The 18586-nt window shown below is 49.7% G+C and overlaps 1 protein-coding gene across 4 annotated transcripts in view; it reads right to left on the bottom strand.

Annotated features, from left to right (window-relative positions):
• The window catches only part of CIC (capicua transcriptional repressor), a 48661-nt gene extending 30291 nt beyond the window's left edge, over nucleotides 1-18370 (bottom strand). For 2 of the 4 annotated variants that reach the window (XM_081961603.1, XM_081961606.1), the window contains exons 1-2: nucleotides 16888-17045; nucleotides 10970-13561 (exon numbers count right to left, since the gene is read on the bottom strand). In XM_081961603.1, the coding sequence (XP_081817729.1) occupies nucleotides 10970-13529 (2560 nt within the window). In that variant the 5' untranslated portion in view covers nucleotides 13530-13561; nucleotides 16888-17045. Of the gene's footprint in view, nucleotides 1-10969; nucleotides 13562-16322; nucleotides 16718-16887; nucleotides 17046-18163 lie in introns of those variants that run through there. The other 2 variants (XM_081961604.1, XM_081961605.1) reach the window with 2 other exon arrangements.
• Between the last annotated feature and the right edge of the window lie 216 nt (nucleotides 18371-18586).

Genomic DNA, 18586 nt, shown 5'->3' with positions numbered 1-18586 from the left:
GGCTGCCAAATTGCAGCTGGAGAAGGGTCACAGGCCGTTGGCAAGCTGACACAACCTCATCCTCAGTCTCAGCAGTGTGACCAAAAGTGGCTGGCTACGGTGTCCTCCTTCATTCATTATTTTAGTCTCAGGCCTGTTATTTATGTAACCTTCTCCTCCCTCCATAGAAGTTCCAGGCCATAGAACGGGAATTCTTCCAAGCTCTTCTGAATTTTAATCACATGAATACCATCTCCCTCCCTCCCTCCCTCCCTTTCTCTCCCTGTCTTCCTCTCTGTGTCTGTCTTCCTCTCTCTCTCTTCCTCTCTCTCTCTCTGTCTTCTCTGTCTGTCTCATGTCTCTCTGTCTTCTCTGTCTCTGTCTTCAGTCTCTCTGTGTCTTTGTCTTCTCTCTCTCTCTCTCTCTCTCTCTCTCTCTCTCTCTCTCTCTCTGTGTCTCTGTCTTCTCTGTGTCTCTGTCTTCAGTCTCTCTGTGTCTTTGTCTTCTCTCTCTCTCTCTCTCTCTCTCTCTCTGTGTCTCTGTCTTCTCTGTGTCTCTGTCTTCAGTCTCTCTGTGTCTTTGTCTTCTCTCTCTCTCTCTCTCTCTCTCTGTGTGTGTGTGTCTCTGTCTTCTCTGTGTCTCTGTCTTCTGTCTCTCTGTGTCTTTGTCTTCTCTCTCTCTCTCTCTCTCTCTCTCTGTGTCTCTGTCTTCTCTGTGTCTCTGTCTTCTGTCTCTCTGTGTCTTTGTCTTCTCTCTCTCTCTCTTTCTGTCTGTGTCTCTCTCTGTCTTCTCTGTGTCTCTGTCTTCTGTCTCTCTGTGTGTGTCTTCTCTGTCTCTCTCCGTCTCTGTCTCTCTCTCTCTCCCTCTCTGTCTCTCTCCGTCTCTGTCTGTTTTCTCTGTCTCTGTTTCTTTCTCCCTTTCTTTGTCTTCCTCTCTGTCTTCTCTGTCTCCCCCTCCCTCCCTCTCTCTGTTTCTCTGTCTCTGTCTTCCTCTGTCTGTCTGTCTGTCTCTCTCTTTCTGTCTGTTTCTCTGTCTTCCTCTCTCTGTTTCTTCCTCTGTCTCTGTTTCTCTCTCCCCCCCCCCACTTTCTCTCTCTCTCTCTCTCTCTCTCTCTGTCTCTCTGTCTTTCTCTATCTCTGCTTCCTCACCCACACACATTTTCACTTTCTGAAGATGCAGGTAGACCTCAACTTACGACCACAACTGAGCCCAACATTGATGTTGTTGTCCCAGTTTACGACCTTTCTTGCACCGGTTGTTCAGCGAACCAGTGCAATCGTTAAGTGAGTGACAAGATTGTTAAGTGAATCTGGCTTTGGTCATCAGAAGCAAAACTGGTCACATGACCCCGGGCCATTGCAAGTTGTAAATATGAGTCAGTTGCCAAGCTTTTGACTTCTGATCACGTGACTATGGGGATGATGCAACGGTCGTTAAGTGTGAAAAATGTCTTCTGACCAACAAGCTCAGCGTCTTAGCCACTGAGCCACCATGTCCCATACTAGAAAGGTCATAACTGTGAAAAACGGTCATAAGTCACTTTTTTCCAGTGCCTTAATTTCGAGCAGTCACTATAAACAGTTGTAAGTCGAGAACTGCCTGTATTGTGATCAGGGACAATAGAAGAACATTACTAAATACCTAATCAAACTATTTGATTAACTGGATTTAATGAATCCAGTTCAATCCAGCTTTTCTCCTAGCCCCCCCCCCTCTGTTTTTTGGAGGATGACCCCCTGGGAATGCCTGGGAAAGATCAAGCGTGGCTATTGACCTTAATAATGTTGCCCAGGCTTGCTTTACAGTTATGACTGAACTGGGACTGATAGCTTATTGCTCTCTTAACAACCCAGTGGCATAAAGAAGGATTTATTCTTGGCTTGTGATTTTTAACTCGCCAGGAAAGAACAAAACCAGAGACTTTTGATACAAGACCAAGTCAGAGGCTTCCAGCTATCAGCAAAGGCCAAGCCTCTTGTATTAATAATAGGTTTACATCGTCCCAAGAAGCCAGAATTCTAAAGAAGTTTGATTTAACATCACGTCCAAAGTATTTGTTACTTCGATATTCGCTTTCTCCCTTCAGTCCGTCTGAACGCTGCCCCCGTTTTTATAGTCTCACATATTAATACACATATGGAATCTTGATCACAAGTTTCTTCCAAAATCATAGTCCTAGTCACTTCCAAGTTCTTAATCAGGAGAGAAAATTTAATGGGATGCATAAAAACACAATAAGGCACTGGAGGAAACACAGGATGACGTCGTTTTGGTATCTTTAATATTTTAAAAACTCAAATATTGCAAAATGGGGTCGCTTGGCTACATCTTTCTAGAGTCGTCCTTGACTTAACGACCGCAATGGGGACCAAAGTTGCTAAGCAAGGGGATTACCAAGCGAGTCACACCCAATTTACTTTTTTGACAGGGTCATTAAGTGAATCGTGAAGTTGTTAAGCGAATCTGGCTTCCCCCATTGACTGAGAAAGTCACAAACCAAGATGCTATGAACCTGGGAGGCTGCAACTGACATAAATATATGCCGGTTGCTGAATGCCAAAATTTTGATCATATGACTGTGGGGCTGTGGTGACCCTTTTAAGTGGGAGGACCAGGGGAGAAATCCTCCCAGTTCAACCCGGTTCAGCCAAACCAGTAGGGACGATTGTCATTAGTTCTGCGAAACGGTAATAAAAAAATAAAAAAGCTTCAGAGGATTGCACGGATTGAACCTTTTTTCCCCACTTTTTAAAACATTTTTTACCTGCTTATTCCCCCGAACCAGCAGGAAAAAAATGTTTTAAAAAGTGAAAAAAAGTTGGCCACACCCACAGTCACATGACAACGACCACCAAGCCACGCCCACAGAACCGGTGGCAAAAAAATTTAGATTTCACCACTGGGGGAGGACCAGCTGCAAGTCACTTTTTCCAGTGCTGCTGTTAATGTCAAAGGGCCATTAAACGAATCATTGTAAGTCGAGGACTACCTGTAACTGGGTGGTCTGAACCAGTTCCCCCAACCTGACAAACCCTCTGAAGTGAACTCAAAATTTCCTTTATTAGGAGCGTCGGCAGCCCCGGCAAAAAATTTCTCTCTCAATGCAGGCTAACAAGTCCGTCTGGCAAGGGAGATGCATAGTTGCCTGCCACATCTATTCATCTTTGCCCCCTAACTTTTATCCCCAGAGTTACAGTGGGGCTTCGCTAGCAGTGGTGGCCCTTCCATCCCGAGGACCAGCCCATAGATTTCCACTGCTCTCCTCTCCTCTGCCTTCTACGCATCCATGCATCAGGCACTGAACCTAGATGTTCCTCCTCTTCCTCATCAGCCACCTCCAGACCTGGGGGGGGGGTGTTGACTCTCCACCTAAGGGCTGAAGGATGGCTCAGGCTCCGCCTCTGTCTCTCTCTCTGTCTCTCTCTGTCTCTCTCTGTCTCTCTCTCTCTGTCTCTCTTTCTGCCAGCTCCATTCCCTCCTTCCCCTCAGAGCTCTCAGATTGCCTTGATGCTGACCCTGATCGTCACATCTTCTCCTCCTCTGATTCGGCTGCTGGAGGGGGCGGCAGTCGACAGGCCACAATACTTGGTTAGTCATACAAGGCATGGAGCTCCATCTGGGGACATTAAATCAGGGTGCACAAGGGCCCCTAAATTGATTCCCAATTGCTTCACAAAAAGATCATACCCCTTGTGAGAAATAAACACAGGGAAAAAATTGTGTGCAGCCCATATGCAGGAAACGCATCTTTGTTATGGACGCTAAGGAGGAACATACAAGCGAGTCCACTTCACATGTGGATGTGGTAAGGTCAGCTGGCACATTTGCAGTGAGTTTCCCAAAATCAAGCCCGCTCCCCTTGCGTTGAAGCCACAGGAGACCATATAAAATGCCGCCGCCCCCCCTTCCCGACACAAAATCTGCATCAGATCCCTCCCATCGATGATAAAAATAGAGACGGGGCTCCGAGCAGCCGGGAGACGGTAGTCTTGGTTACCAGTTGCCGGGTGACAGCAACCTGCATATGTGATGCTTGAAGGGGGGGACCAACCTTAGGAATCAGTAAGGCACATGCTGTACAATTCCTTCCTTTTAAGCTTCTCCCCAACTATGTACCCCCTTCCTGAGCACATCAGAGGCGTCCTCTGCACACACGCATGCACAACAGTGTGTAAAACCTGGATGTCCTTGGAGTGGTGTTTGTCAACCTTGGGAGCTGGAAGATGTGTGGACTTCAACTCCCAGAATTGCCCAGCCAGCAGAGCTGGCTGGGGAATTCTGGGAATTGAAGTCCACATATCTTTCAGTAGCCCAAGGTTGACAAACACTGCCTTAATAATTATATACAATCTTCTCACTCCAAATAATCCTCTAATTAAAGATCTGGATTCAGAGTTCCTGAAGAGCACGCCTGCACGATTGAAGAAAGCCAGATAAATGGCAAACATGCTGTATCATATCCCATTCCAAATGTCTGTCTGTCTGTCTATCTATCCTATCTATCTATCATCTATCTATCTATCTATCTATCTATCTATCTATCTATCTATCTATCTATCTATCATCTAGCTAGCTAGCTATCATCTAGCTAGCTAGCTATCATCTAGCTAGCTAGCTAGCTATCTACCTACCTACCTACCTATCTAACCCTCTGTCTATCTATCTATCTCTCTGTCTATCACATCTATGTATCACATCATCTATCTATCTATCTATCTATCTATCTATCTATCTATCTATCATCTATCTATCTATCTATCTATCTATCTATCTATCTATCTATCTATCTATCTCCCGATCTGGTGCTTTACATGTGAAGCTTGTTAAGAGGAATAGCTTTTGATAAGATTGGGCGCATCTTGGGGGAGAGGGGTTTCTCAGGGCCAAATCTCAGACCTCGGGGCCAAACCTAAGGACCCTCAACCCCTTGGGGGAATTGCCAGATGACTGTTTCGAGAACGAGCTGTGGTCAACCTCACAGCACTGAACATCTGGAGGACATCAGCAGCTGGGCGAGCTTAAGCCAATGATCAACTCCCTGCAGAATTCTTGCCTTTTGGGGAGCATTTTATATGCGCAGGGGGGCGAGCCGCACACGTTATTAGAAAGGCTCCCCTTGGCTTTATCATTGCTTTTGGTGGCTTATCTTTTTCGGCAAGCAATGGCAGGCTTTCCAAAACAAGCTCATGTATGAACAAATTCCGTTTTGCAGGCAGGTAGTCCTCAACTTAGGACCACGATTGAGCCCCAAATTTCTGTGGCTAAGTGAGACATTTGTTAAGTGAGTCATCCCCCCCCCCTTTCTTGCTACGGCGGTGAAGTGAATCGTGCAGTTGATAAGCAAGTATCCCGGTTGTTAAGTGAATGTGGTTTCCCAATTGACTTTACTGGTCGTAGGTCGCAAAAGGGGACCGCATGACCCCAGACACAGCAACAGTCATTAAGTATGAACCAGTGGCCGAGCCCCTGAATTTTGATCACATGGGGATGCTAAAGGTAAAGGTTCCCCTTGCACCTTTGTGCTAGTCGTTCCTGACTCTAGGGGGCGGTGCTCAACTCTGTTTCAAAGCCGAAGAGCCAGCGCTGTCCGCAGACGTCTCCGTGGTCACGTGGCCGGCACGACTCAACGCCAAAGGCGCACGGAACACTGTTACCTTCCCACCAAAGGTGGTCCCTATTTTTTTACTTGCATTTTTTTTTTAACGTGCTTTCGAACTGCTAGGTTGGCAGAAGCTGGGACGAGTCACGGGAGCTCACTCCATTACGCGGCGCTAGGGATTCGAACCGCTGAACTGCCGAACCTTTCTGATCGACAAGCTCAGCGTCTCCGCCACTGAGCCGCCGCGTCCCATGCTACAAAGATCATAAGGGTGAAAAATGGCCGTCACTTTTTTCCTGTGCCGTTGTAGCTTGGAACGGGTCCGTCAACGGACTGTTGTAAGTCGAGGACGACCTGTACAGCTAAAATGTAGAACTGTGTGCGTGCGCACACACACACATGCACACACACACAGAGCTGGCAAACAGGTTTGGCTTTGTTTTGCCACTGAAGTCAGAATAGGGAAGCGGTAGTAAGTCCTGGAGCTGCACCAAGCGAAGGGGAGAATAGATAGGTGAGCTCAATCCTCCAGGAACACTTAGCTCCTTAAACGCTTCCTCATGACTTCATTGCACCACTCTGGACACAATCACGTGTCCTATATGATGCTCCAGCTGGCTTACACTCAGATGCAGCAGCCCACGTATACCGGGTATTGATTTATTTATTTAGTTTTTTAAAAAGAGGCAATACCAGAAAGGTACCTTTATAATATCCAGCCCTTACAGCAGTGTCTCTCAACCTTGGCATCTTGAAGATGTCTGGACCTCAAGTCCCAGAATTCCCCAGCCAGCGAATGCTGGCTGGGGAATTCTGGGACTTGAAGTCCAGACATCTTCAAGATGCCAAGGTTGAGAAACACTGCCTTAACAGGAAGCCGTACTATCATACTGCTGGCGAGACTCAAATGACATGTTGTTCCCGCCGGGGATTGAATAGATCAGGGGTGTCCAAACTTGGGAACTTTAAGACTTGTGGACTTCAACTCCCAGAATTCCCCAGCCAGAATTCTGGGAGTTGAAGTCCACAAGTCATAAAGTTCCCAAGTTTGGACACCCCTGGAATAGATAAATGTACTGCAATGAACCCCTATGCCCCCTCTCCTACATCATCCATGCACCCACCCACCCCAAAAAAGATGGAAATGTCCCCTCCTTTTCCAATTTTTTTTTAAAAAGGCAGTATACATTCATTTCTCAGTTCTGGTCTTTTAACCGATTACTCTATTTCCTTGATATTTCCCCCCACCCACCCACCCCACCCCAAAAAAGAGGGGCTGACGCAGAAGAGGACAACCTTTTGATCTCCAGAAACCACATGAAAGAGTTTGAAAACTGAAGGGCTGCAGCTGATGTGGCTGTGTAACATATGTTGGCAGGCCTGGGCTTTTTTCTTTTTTCTTTTTCTTTCTTTTGGGGTCTTTTTTTTTAACTTTTAAACTTTCAAGCCTGTCTGTTGGAATGTTTACATTATTTATTTCGGGCCTCAAAAAAAAGGGGGGGAGGGGGAATTATGGCACTATTTTTTTTTTACAGCAGTGGTCAGAAAGGAGCTCCAGATGCTGCAAAAAAAAAAGGGGGAGGGAGGGAATTGGGAACCCACCAGCGAAGGATACAATCGCTTTTCCTTGCTGGTAACAGGAAGCAGATCAAAGCAGTGGTGGTTTTGGACGGGGCTTTTATAAGGCTGGGGATCACAGCTTCATATAAGTTCTAAGAAGCATTAAAGAGTTGCACTACTGCTCATCTCTGGGGTATGATTTCTCTCTCTCCCTCTCTCCCTTTTTTCCTTCTCTCTCTCTCTCTCTCTTTCTGTGTCTTTGTTCTTTCTTTCTTTGTGTGTGTGTGTCTTTCTTCCTTTCTTCCTTCCCTCTTTCTTCTTCCCTTTCTTCTTTCTCTCTCTCTCTCTTTGTCTTTCTTGCTTCCTTCCTTTCTTCTCTCTTTCTGTGTCTTTCTTCCTTCCCTTCCTTCCTTCTCTCCTTCTCTCTCGCTCTGTCTTTCTTCCTTCTGGCTTCTGGCTTTCTCTCCCTCTCTCCTTCTTTTTCTTTCTGTCTTTCTTCCTTCCTTCTTGCTCTCTCTCTCGCTCTCTCGCTCTCTTTCTGTGTATTTCTTCCTTCCTTCTTTCTCTCTCTTTCTTCCTTCCTTCCCTCTCTCTCTTTCTGTTTCTTCCTTTCTTTCTTTCTTCCTTCTCTCTCTCTCTCTCTCTCTGTTTTTCTTTCTTCCTTTCTTCCTTCCTTTCATCTCTCTCTCTCTCTCTCTCTCTCCTCCTGCTCTCTTGACTTTCCAGTCTCTGTTGACTTTTGGCAATTGCCTGGACTATTCCCTGCAATTTATTTTGGCAAAATTTCAGAAGTGCCACTGACTCCTTCCTAGACTGAGAAAAGATAATTACCTTTCATGCCTAAGGCAGGACTAGACCTCACAATCCTCTGGCGATTGACCCAAAGTTACCCTGATGGCTTTCATGCCTAAGGCAGGACTGGAACTCACCATCTCCCGGTGATTGGGCCGAAGTCACCCTGCTGGCTGTGTGTTTAAGGTGGCACTAGAACTCACGGTTTCCCAGTTTCTACTCTGGCACCTCAACTTATCAGTCAGCATCATATTGACCAAAGATTTCTGTGCTGGATAAGACAGAGAGTAAGGCATTGACTAGCCTCCCTGTGAATGGCCTGGAAGAAAATTCTAAAAGATCCAATCAGCTTTCACTTTATAAATACTTTATCAGGCAAAGAGAATTCAATTCCTCTTCACCTCTGGCAAAGGGCTGTTTACAGGTCTTCCATTTTCACCTATGGCAAATATTGAACCAAGTGGGTTTCCTTGGCCCTTCATTAGCCAGCCAAACATTAACCAGCATGGGTGCTCTTTTCATTTGGCTGCCTAACTGGAACTATGCAATTGGCTATGGGGTCACCCAACAAGTTCACTGCCGCTCTGCTCTCCTTCAAGCCTAAATAGAGAAGCAAGCAACTCAACCTGGAAAGCTAACAGAACCATCCCAAGACATTCATTTCCCATATGGCATATATACTGTATTTCCAAATCTTGGCATGAAAATTTTTGCCTCTGTCACCTCTGGAAGGCAGAAGGGGCCTGTTTGGTCCTGCTTTCAATCTGTTGTGGCCCACCAGCGGAGCTGGCAGCAGATTCGGACAGTGAGGAGGTTGGGGAGGAAGATGGGCCAGTCCTGGAGTCTGGGGAAGGCTCTGATGAGGGCTCTGTGTCGGAGGCAGAGAGGGGGCCAGGGCTGTATGCCAGTTATCAGCTGCCTTAAGAGTCAGACATCAGTGAGGCAGAAGAACAGCTGGAGCCTGTTCCCAGTGTGCGCATGCGCAGAGTTGCCAGACGAAGGGAACAGCTAAAGAACAGGGGTCGACTTGGGAGGAAGGCCACAGGTGGACGATGAATGGCCCCTCCCAGAGGGAATAAAAGAGGAGCACCAGGGGAGTGGAGTTTGCAGGAGGCAATTAGTTCGCTTAATTGGTTCGTGACTCTCGGAGACTCCTTGCCAGGTTTTGCAGATATCGGCCTGGCAGCCCTCCAAGCCAGATAAGGTCTGTGACTGTAAATCCACCCTTGAAAGACTGTGCTGGAGGCGAATGAGTAGAATTCACAGGAAATTAATAAAAGGGTTTTTTTGTCAGGACAAGGAATTTGCTTCATGCTCTTGGGAAGCCTCGGTCAGAACACAATCATAACTTAAGGAGCCAAAGATAAAATTCCAACTTCAGCTCTGCAAACGCTGATACTATCAAATGGGCTTACGGTATTATGGGCGTTCGATAGGAGCCAGCTCAAGCCAAGAGTCACCCTGACGGAAGAATTAAAACTCTCTCGCTAAACAGTAACATTAACAAAAAGTCCGTCCTGTTAAAAGCAAGTCAACTTAGGGACTGGGTGCTATGAAATCATGAACGAGAAGCCCATCAAAAGACCATTCTGCACAGAACATATAACTGGAATCTCCAGCGGGTAGAGCCACAGAGGGATGACTTCACACTCGGCTTCCCGGAACCATCTGGAAGCTATTCTCAGAAGCAGATGAATGATGGATGGCAGAGACTTGTCATCAGGAGCATTCTCAAAAGACAATGGAATTTGCTCCCATAAACACCTTTCACAGCTAATGTCAATATTCTCTCCTCTACCTGGTCTTCCCTTTTCCCACTAGACAGAGGAGGAAAAAACTATCTCCCAACAAATACCCTAATGTCACAACTTCTGCCCGGTGTAACAACCGTAGAGACCCAGGGTTTGGGGGTTTTTTAAAGGAAAAAACGGGGGTTTTTCCCCCCCCCCCCCAGCTTTTCCTCTTGTCGATGTGCTTATTCTCACAACCACGGCTTCTTCTCTTTTTTTTTTTTTAGGAAAAAAAGAGCCTTTTGCAAACAGCTCTCCAAAATCAAATCCGCTAAGGAAAACCAGACTTTAAAAATAAATAAAAATAAAAAGGTTAATAGCCAGCCGAGACCAATAGAGAAGGAATGCAGAAGTGCAAATTCTATTTTAGTTCCAGAAAAGAGGCTTCCCTCCCTTGAGCAGATGGCTTTTCTTTTGGGCTTGTGCAAAGAAAATCGGCGCAGCTTCTCCTGCCACTGGCACCAGCCCACTCATTTTGCCAGCATGGATTCCTGGTCACCTAGGACTACCCAAGCAAGGTTCGGTTTTGGAGGAGCTCTTTGGACAAGCCTCATGCCAAGGGGGGAAAAGAAAAAGGGGTTGTCAGAACTGCTCGGAATTCTGGACCTGGAAGACGGAAACTCAAAAAACAGGCATTTGCACTGGGACTCCTCCAAGTTCTCCTCCCTGCCCCCCCCCTTACTCCTCCAGGCCCTGCCCCTCCCCTCGGAATGGGGCAACTTGCCCCGGCCAACTCACTGCAGCCAACTTGCCATGGCCAACTCGTCGTGGGATAAGTTAACAATTCAATTTAATTATAAATCCAAAATGTTTTTTTGTGTTTTAATTGTTGTCGTTCCCATTTGATGTTCTTCCTCCTTCTTGCATCTTTTCTTTAATGATTTTATTTCACCATTTCTTTGATATTAACTGCAATGATACTGTATCTGTGTAATAATACTGTGATATTACTGTAACCTACGGTGAGTTGGCCAAGTCAAGTTGGCTGGTGCTAATTGTCATAGAGCCCATCCACCCCACCCCTTGCCACAGAGCCACCGTTTGGCTGGGGAATTCTGGGAGTTGAAGTCCACAAGCCTTAAAGTTCCCAAGTTTGGACACCCCTGCACTAAGGCTAAGCAGCATGGGTTTAGCACTGCTTCAAGTTGCGCCCGGAAGGATGGGAAAAGTGAAATAAACACAGAGAGGCGAAAAAGCGACGATACCTGAAGACAAAACCAAAGAGAATCGAGAAAGCCCTGAAGCTTACCTGTGCCAGGTCTTCCCATGATGATCTCCTTCTTGGGAGTAGGGTGGCTGGTGTACTCTCCGGGGACAAGGACAGGCAGGAGGGCAGCTGGGGAAGGATGGAAGGCCACAGGCTGAAACGGGGAGGACACGCTGAAGACGGGCGGGGCTTGTTCGGGGACAGACACCACGCTAGGCTGGCTGGAAGGCAGAGTTCGGCCCACATTGATGGGCACCGGCATTTGCAACTGCCCTTTGCCCGACAGGTGTTCCTTGGAGCCGGCTTTCCCCATCCTTGGGCTGCCCCCTCGGCTCTCCAGCGGCTTCTCCGTGAACTTGGAAGGCAACGGGACATCGGGGTTGCGCACAATCACGGGGGAGTCTCTCTGCACCGCAGGCACCCTCCTCACTGTGGGACTTGGGTCGGAGGTCAGTCCAGCTGGCGGGGGCACCAGCAAGAGCGGGGAGGCCTGCTGGGAGCGCGAGGAAAAGGGCCCAGCGCCCGCAGGCGACACGGCCCGGAAGCCAGCAGGAGTGGAAGGGGTAGGGGTGTGGGAAATGGATTCCACGCCTGAGTCGAGACTGTCGTTCTTGTGGAAGTCAGCCGCCGAGCTGGTGCTGCTGTGGTGCGACTCGGCTTTCCGCTTACTGGGACTCATTGGCACGGTGAAGGTAAGGTTGGTCTGGAAGCTGATGCCCGAATGATGGCGCTCCCGGGAGGTGGCGTGGTGCAACATCTCAGGGCTCAGCACGGCACCCCCGACTCCCTTTGGGGTGCTGGCACTCACGTGGCGGCTGCGAGCGGCAGCCCTCTGGATTACGGGCGAGGCGTTAATGGGGCTGAAATTGGCTGGACGGAAGCCAAAGAGAGGAGAAGGAGATGGAGAGGGGGCGGGGGAGAATGGGGACTGGTTGGAGACTGGCGAGAAAGATGGGGTGCCCGAACGGGAGCTGCCCAGGGACACCAGCATGACGGCAGCTTCACACTCGTCAAACTCAAAGCGTGACAAATCGGCAGGAGCCACCAGCCGAGGCCGCGAGTCCCCTCGGGCGCTGCTGGCTTCACTGTCCCGCGACGTCTCGTCCCAGTCAAATTCGGCGCTGCCTTCCCGCAGACCACTAGCTCGGCCTTCCGAGAGGCTTTCCATTTCCTTGGTGCGCATGGAGAGGTGACGTGAGCAGTAACCCCGTCGTTGGGACTCTTTCATGCAGCTGTCTCGCGAGCAGAGTCGCCGCCATTGTTTCCCGTTGAACTTCTTGCGGATGCCATTGGGGGTGCACACCACATCCCCTTTCTTGTACTTCTGCTGGGCGGCGGTGAGGGGTGTACGGGAGCGAGAGGACCCCGGCGTGCTGCACTTATCCACGGACATCACGCTGCTGCTGCGGCTTCCACTTGCTTCCGGACTCAGCAAAGGCGATCGCTGCTCAGGAAGGCGAGGGAAGGCTGGCGACTTTGGGGGGGACAGGATCTGGGGTGGCACCACCACAGACTTCTCCTCTGCCCGCACCCCAGCACTGATCTTGGATACTTCGGCATCTTCGGGCTGCTTGGACTCAGGGCACGAGTGGGCCAGAGCAACTTCCTCTGGCTCTGGCAACGGAGGCATTGTTTCAGGTGGCTTGTTGTCTTCAGAAGGATTGTCACAATGCCACGGGGAGCGCAGAAGGCGCAGGGCCGAGCGGGGTACCCAGGCGGAGTCTTTGCGAGCGGCACTGGCAGTTCCAGGGAGAACCACAGGATGGGTTAATCGGACTTTGTAAGAAGCAGGTTTGACGCTGACTTCCACCACCGTGCCTTCCTGGTAAGCGGTCTCCTCGGGGTCCACACAAGCACAGACTGGGGTGCCCACAGCCAAAGCTCCAGAGGGAGGGGTAGCGTCCAGCACAATATCCACAGCAGGGGATCCCAGAACCCTTTCGTAATACGCCGTGACCCGGTCCCCCACAAACTGCACCCCCAAGTCCTGCCCTCGTCTGACCTGCTTCACAATGGCTGGCTGGAAGAGCCCATCCCGCTGAGCCAGCACCCGCTGGGAACGCAGCTGGCGCAGGTCGTACACGCTGGTGGGTGTCGGCCACATGTTCCCCAACCCCTTGTCGTTCTCGTCTGCGGAATGTTCGCTGGCTGTGTCCGTACTGGAAGAAGGGCAGCGCCGAGGCTCATCCACCAAGGTGGCGGCTACGTTCTCGTTGCCGTTCGATTCTTCACCACCGGGGTACTTCCGGCATGGCGCCCGCGACTTAAAAGTAGCCGTCTTGCGGTTTAAGGAGGCTTCTGTCCCGCAGGCCTCGGCCCCCGCCTGTGTTTCACCTTCGGGCAGTTTGTAAGGGTCATCGTGAGCTCCGGCCAAGTCCCGCAAGCTGGGGTCCATCTGTACTTGCATGCGCCGGGCACCCACAAATGCTGGGGGTTGATCGGGGGCCTCCTCTTCTGCTGCTTTTTCGAGCGCAGGGCTCTCGTCAATGGCGGTCTTGCGCTTCTGAGTTTTGGCCCGGGTGGAGGGTGGAGAGCGGCTGCAGCTGCTGTTACCGGAAGAGGAGGAAGAGGAGGAACTGGCAGCCTTTCTCACTGGTTTCATCTTCCTCCCAGGCTGGGCATAGATTCAGGGAGCTAAGAGGAAACAGACAAGAAGGAGGTTACCGGGCCATCCTCCCTTCTACCACTCCCCTGTAATCGGATTTCTCCAACCATCAACTTAATCCTCCGAGCTCAAGAAGTCTGAAATTTTGGTTTTAAAGCGGACTGTCTGTCACATGTTTTGAAATGTGAACAAAATAACTTTCCTGCTGGAGCCATGAACTACTCATTAATAAACACCTACTTTCTCGGCTGTTGCTCACTTCTGAGGACTCGATGCCCGTTGGCTTCCCTTCCCCATTATTCTCATCCAATTCCTTATCCTGAACTCTCTAACTCCAAACTGTAAGAAGGCCTCTCAATTCCAGCCTGGGAGCTGGAAATAAATAAGCGGGCAGATTTTTAACAAGCTGCACATTATACGTATGTACAAAAAGACATTATGCAAATATATCTATAGGCAGGCAAAGTGGTTTTTTAAATGTAAACCCCTCCTAAGGGGGAGGGGTATCTAGGCACTTGGCTGGAACAAGCAAAGAATTAATTTAAAATAAATCTTGGATTTGTATATATAAATCTTGGATGTATGTATGTATGTGTATGTATGTGTAGATAGATAGATAGATAGATAGATAGATAGATAGATAGATAGATAGATAGATAGATAGATAGATAGATAGATAGATAGATAGATAGATAGATAGATGATAGATAGATAGATAGATAGATAGATAGATAGATAGATAGATAGATAGATAGATTAGATAAGATATATAGATATTGATATAGATATAGATATGCATGCACATAACACACGCACACCAGTTATATTTTGTTCAACATCAGGAGTTCCAGCACTTTTAATATTAGATCCCAATTCAGTGTCAATCTGATTCTAGGAGAGATTAGGTTGTTAGGTTCAAAATATCCCAGTGATGTGGATTTAGTGTCTACCTGAACCGAGCTTTTCTGGTGAGAAACCATGACTTATAGCTTAGCATGGCATATGTACCCATCAACTGCAGGTTATTGCATCATGAGAAAAGTAAGCCATGGCTTGGTTTGGTATGAGATATGAAGTCAGTCTTTCCTGCATTTTGATTCGTGTGTGTGTGTATCTAAGTAGGAACAAATGTGATCCTTAACACTGATGATTCTGCTGAAGGACATTCCTGGACTTCAATGAAGTCCGAAAGAGTGAATTGCTTTTTCAAAGATTAATTATAATATACATAAATATTATTAGGGTCTGTTTGGTCTAGTGCAGTGGTTCTCAACCTTCCTAATGCCGGGACCCTTTAATACAGTTCCTCATGTTGTGGTGACCCCCAACCATAAAATTATTTTACGTTTTCTGTATTTTTTTCGAAAACACGTGTTTTCCTATGGTCTTAGGCGACTCCTGTGAAAGGGTCGTTTGACCCCCCAAAGGGGTCCCGACTCACAGGTTGAGAACCACTGGTCTAGTGGGTAAGGCACCAGGCTAGAAACTAGGAGAAGGTGAGTTCTAGTCTGACTTAAGGCATGAAAGCCGGCTGGGTGACTTTGGGCTAGTCCCCTCTCTCTCAACCCAACCCACCTCACAGGGTTGTTGTTGTGGGGGAAATAGGAGGAGGAATAGGAGGATGTGTTCATCGCCTTGATTTGTTCATCAAGATAATCGAGGTGAGATGCCAATAAACCAACAGCTCAAAACAAGCCATTTTCATCACCCTTTAATAAAGCTCCTTGACTCGAGGCTCTCTCATTCATTCCCTACCAACCTTGGCCCAATTGAGAAGGTTCTAAATTTCAGAGGTTTAAGCTCAGGCAGCATTGGAGGAAACTTAATTCAAATTCTGATAGTAAATGATGGCAGGGAAGTGAAAACGGAATCGTTTGGAGGGCTCCCAAAGAGTCCTCCTGAATTCCTATCTCCCTTTGCTGGCCAGAGAGAGGAGGAGGAGGATGCAAAGGAATGCAGAATGGTTGCCACCCATCCGCTAACTTAGTCAAGTAGAGACGGAGGCCAAATTTCCATCTTTCCCCCACCCCCCAACCTACCAAAAGGGCCAAGGGGAGAGGGAGGGGGAGAGAGAAAGACATGAGTCTTCCTGGAAAAAGGCAATCTAAGGATCTCCTGTACAAGATCTATAATATAGCCCCTTCCTTCCAGGTTGCAAACATCAACCGTTTGAGAAGAGGAAGGACCACCGATGTGGGGGCAATGGACCCCTGCTAAGCTTCCAATCAGTTCGCTGTCCCCTTGCCCCCCCCTCCTCTTCCTTAGGGTACCCAGCCTGAGCCTTGCCTTTCTTTAAAGGCACAGAATTCTGCGTATGCTTAGAGGCATTCTTTCTCCATGACATCACATCTTCTTGGCATCTACTTCAGATTCCTTGCAACTCAGCCCGGGAGGAGGTTTGCAAACAATCCAGCTCCGGCTACGTTCCTTGTCACAGGACTCCCCCAGCCCCTATTCTCCGCTGCCCCCCCCCCATTGGAAACCTCCCCGAAAGAGATATTTCCCACCGAGTCCCCCTCTTATCCTTGCTCCCCAAGTTAGCTTGTGCCATCTTTCCTCCTTCCCTTCCCCCCCTTCTCTTTAAAAAGCCAACCCTCCATCCCTTCCTCCTCCTCTTCCTCCTTCTCCTGCAGGTGACCTTGCTCACTTCCCCCAGCCCCCACACTTAATGCTCCCCAAAAGCTGTGATCCTTCTCTTGGATCTTATGGATCCCTCCTCTCCTCTTCCCCCCTCCCCATTCTGCACTTCGGGAAGACCCTCCCATATTATGCAACAACTCCTGTACTTACCAGCCTCTCCGTCCCACTCCTGCTTACAAGGCAGGCACCGGCCAAGCTTGCCTGTCAATCCCGCTCTCTCTCTCTATCCCATAATAACTGGTATTGGGTCTCAGCTTGGAACCTTGCCTCCTCGGTGGCATCCCATAATAAACATGCCTGCGCTCGCTCGCTTTCTCTCCCCCCCCCCTCTCTCTCTCACGCACACACATACCAACAGACGGGCAAGCCAGCCCCTGCATTCTGATGGGGGGGGGGGAGAGGCAAAGTTGGGGCGCTCCTGGATTATCCCCCCTCCCCACTTTTTCCCCTTGTCCCAGCTCTGCAGGTTCTCTCTGGGGAGAACCATTCAAACTTGGGGGGGGGGGGAAGAGAAGTGGGGAATGCCCCGGGTTCCAGAATTGATACCTCCCCAACATAATTGGGAGGCGGGGGCAGATCAATAAAGTTGGCTCTTCCTACTTTGAAGGTTCCGGGGTGCAGATGTTTCCTTTTGCAGATCTTCCCCTTCTCCTCCCCCCCTCCCCGCCTTTGGTGGGGGGGGGTGCTAAAGTTGGCACCTCCTTGCCCCCCTTACCTGAACGATCCCCCTTTTTCCAGAGTGCCTCTCCAGGAAATCTTGGAACAGTTCGATTTCTTTCCCTTCCTCCCCCCTTTCCCCCCCACCCCTGATGGTCCAGCCCGAGCCCCTCTCGGCCCCTCCGAGCCCCTTTTACTCCAACAGACAAAATGGTGAATGAATCTGGACCAGCTGGAAGAGCCGCCCAATCAGTGCCCACAACTCCCTGACAGATTTTCGCCGCGGCCAATGGCTCCTCGGGGCAGGCTTCGCTTGCCCCGCCTCCCGCGACAGGCAGCAAGCGCCGCCTATCAGCACGCCAGAGGGAGGGCCGCACCGTTCAAAGGGCTCCTGCCCCTCCCTTGAGAGGAGCACTTACAGTAACCTGTGAAAAGGCGACTTCGGGAAGGAGGGGAAGGCACTTAACATACAGTAGCCAATAGGAATGAAGAAGGTGGAGCCAGAAGGCAAGACTTGTTTACCTGGCGCAAGGCGAACAGGAAGAATGCACCCCTCTAAGCCTCATGGGACATGTAGTCCCTCGGAGGGCTCCCCTCTTTACCCGATTAAGCAGCCTTGCTCTCCCAGAAAAACTTTTAATTCCCAGAAAGTACCGCGAAACAAGGCTGGGCGAAGGGGAAAGATAGAGCCCTGACTCTGTGGGGCTTGTAATTATCCTTCCCTAGCGGGTCTGAGGAAAGAAAAGACACCAAATCCCATGTCGCCCCAGGACACAAAATCGCCGTGTCTTCGAAATGCTGGGCGCGCAAAGCCTCATGGCTTTAGTAGTCCCGGACCCCCATCAAGTGTTCAGAGAAGAAACCAGGAAGTTCTCCTAGACGGACGAACAACTCCCAAGATGCAGCGCGCGCCGCCGCTCTTCCAAAGGCGGCCACGCCGGATTAGTTCAGGCGAGCGAAAGCCTGCGGGAGCGGCGCCGAACAACAGGGTAAGTGGAAGAGTGCGAGAGCGAAAAGACTAGCACACCCGTCATGCTTTGAGGAAACGGAGCGCCTGGCGGACGTGCCCAAGACGCCGGCGCGCGGGCTCCATGGGAGTTGTAGTGCGCAGCGGCGACCCTTCCTTCCGATATCCTGGGGAGTCCCCTGTGGAAAAACTACCGCTCCCGTCAGGCTATGCAGGTTAATTCGAGGGCGCCCCCCTCCCCCCTGCAGGACTGCAAAGTACAACTCCTGAGGTGAAGGAAGGTAGACTTCGCTCCCCTCAGGAATCCCCTCACTGAAGGGCTCCTTTGAATCCGATTTGCATGTCATTAGCATATTCATCAACTTACCGGGGGGTCCGCTCTGGGCCTGTCTTGTTGTCCCGGCCGGGCCTCTCGCGCTTCCTCTCAGCAACAGAGGAGCCACCGCCGACAACGCGGCGACCAATCAGCGGCCGGACCGGGAATTTCCCCCTTCCCCACGTGGGGATGGGAGGGGCGGGACCGACAAGCAGCCAATCCTGACCTGGGGCGGCCGAAGAATGAAGTCATCACGGCGCGGTTCTATTGGTCGCCATCGCGAAGGCTGGCCAACCAATCCGAAGACGCTTCCAACAGGACAAGAACGGGCGAGAATTCGGGAGTTGAGTGTATTTTGGCAACGTGGGAATCCGGCCGTTCTTGGGAGTTGGGGGGGGAGTTTCTCGCGCACGTGTGCATGCGTTGTATTTCTCCACCTCTTTTATTTTTCTTATTTGCCAAAAAGGTTAATGG

This window comes from Natrix helvetica, assembly GCF_964273705.1.
Source record: "Natrix helvetica genome assembly, chromosome: 9".
NCBI classification, from domain to species: Eukaryota; Metazoa; Chordata; class Lepidosauria; order Squamata; family Natricidae; genus Natrix; species Natrix helvetica.
The sequence above is the reverse complement of the archived record's forward strand: the minus strand, read 5'-3'. Positions and strand labels throughout refer to the sequence as shown.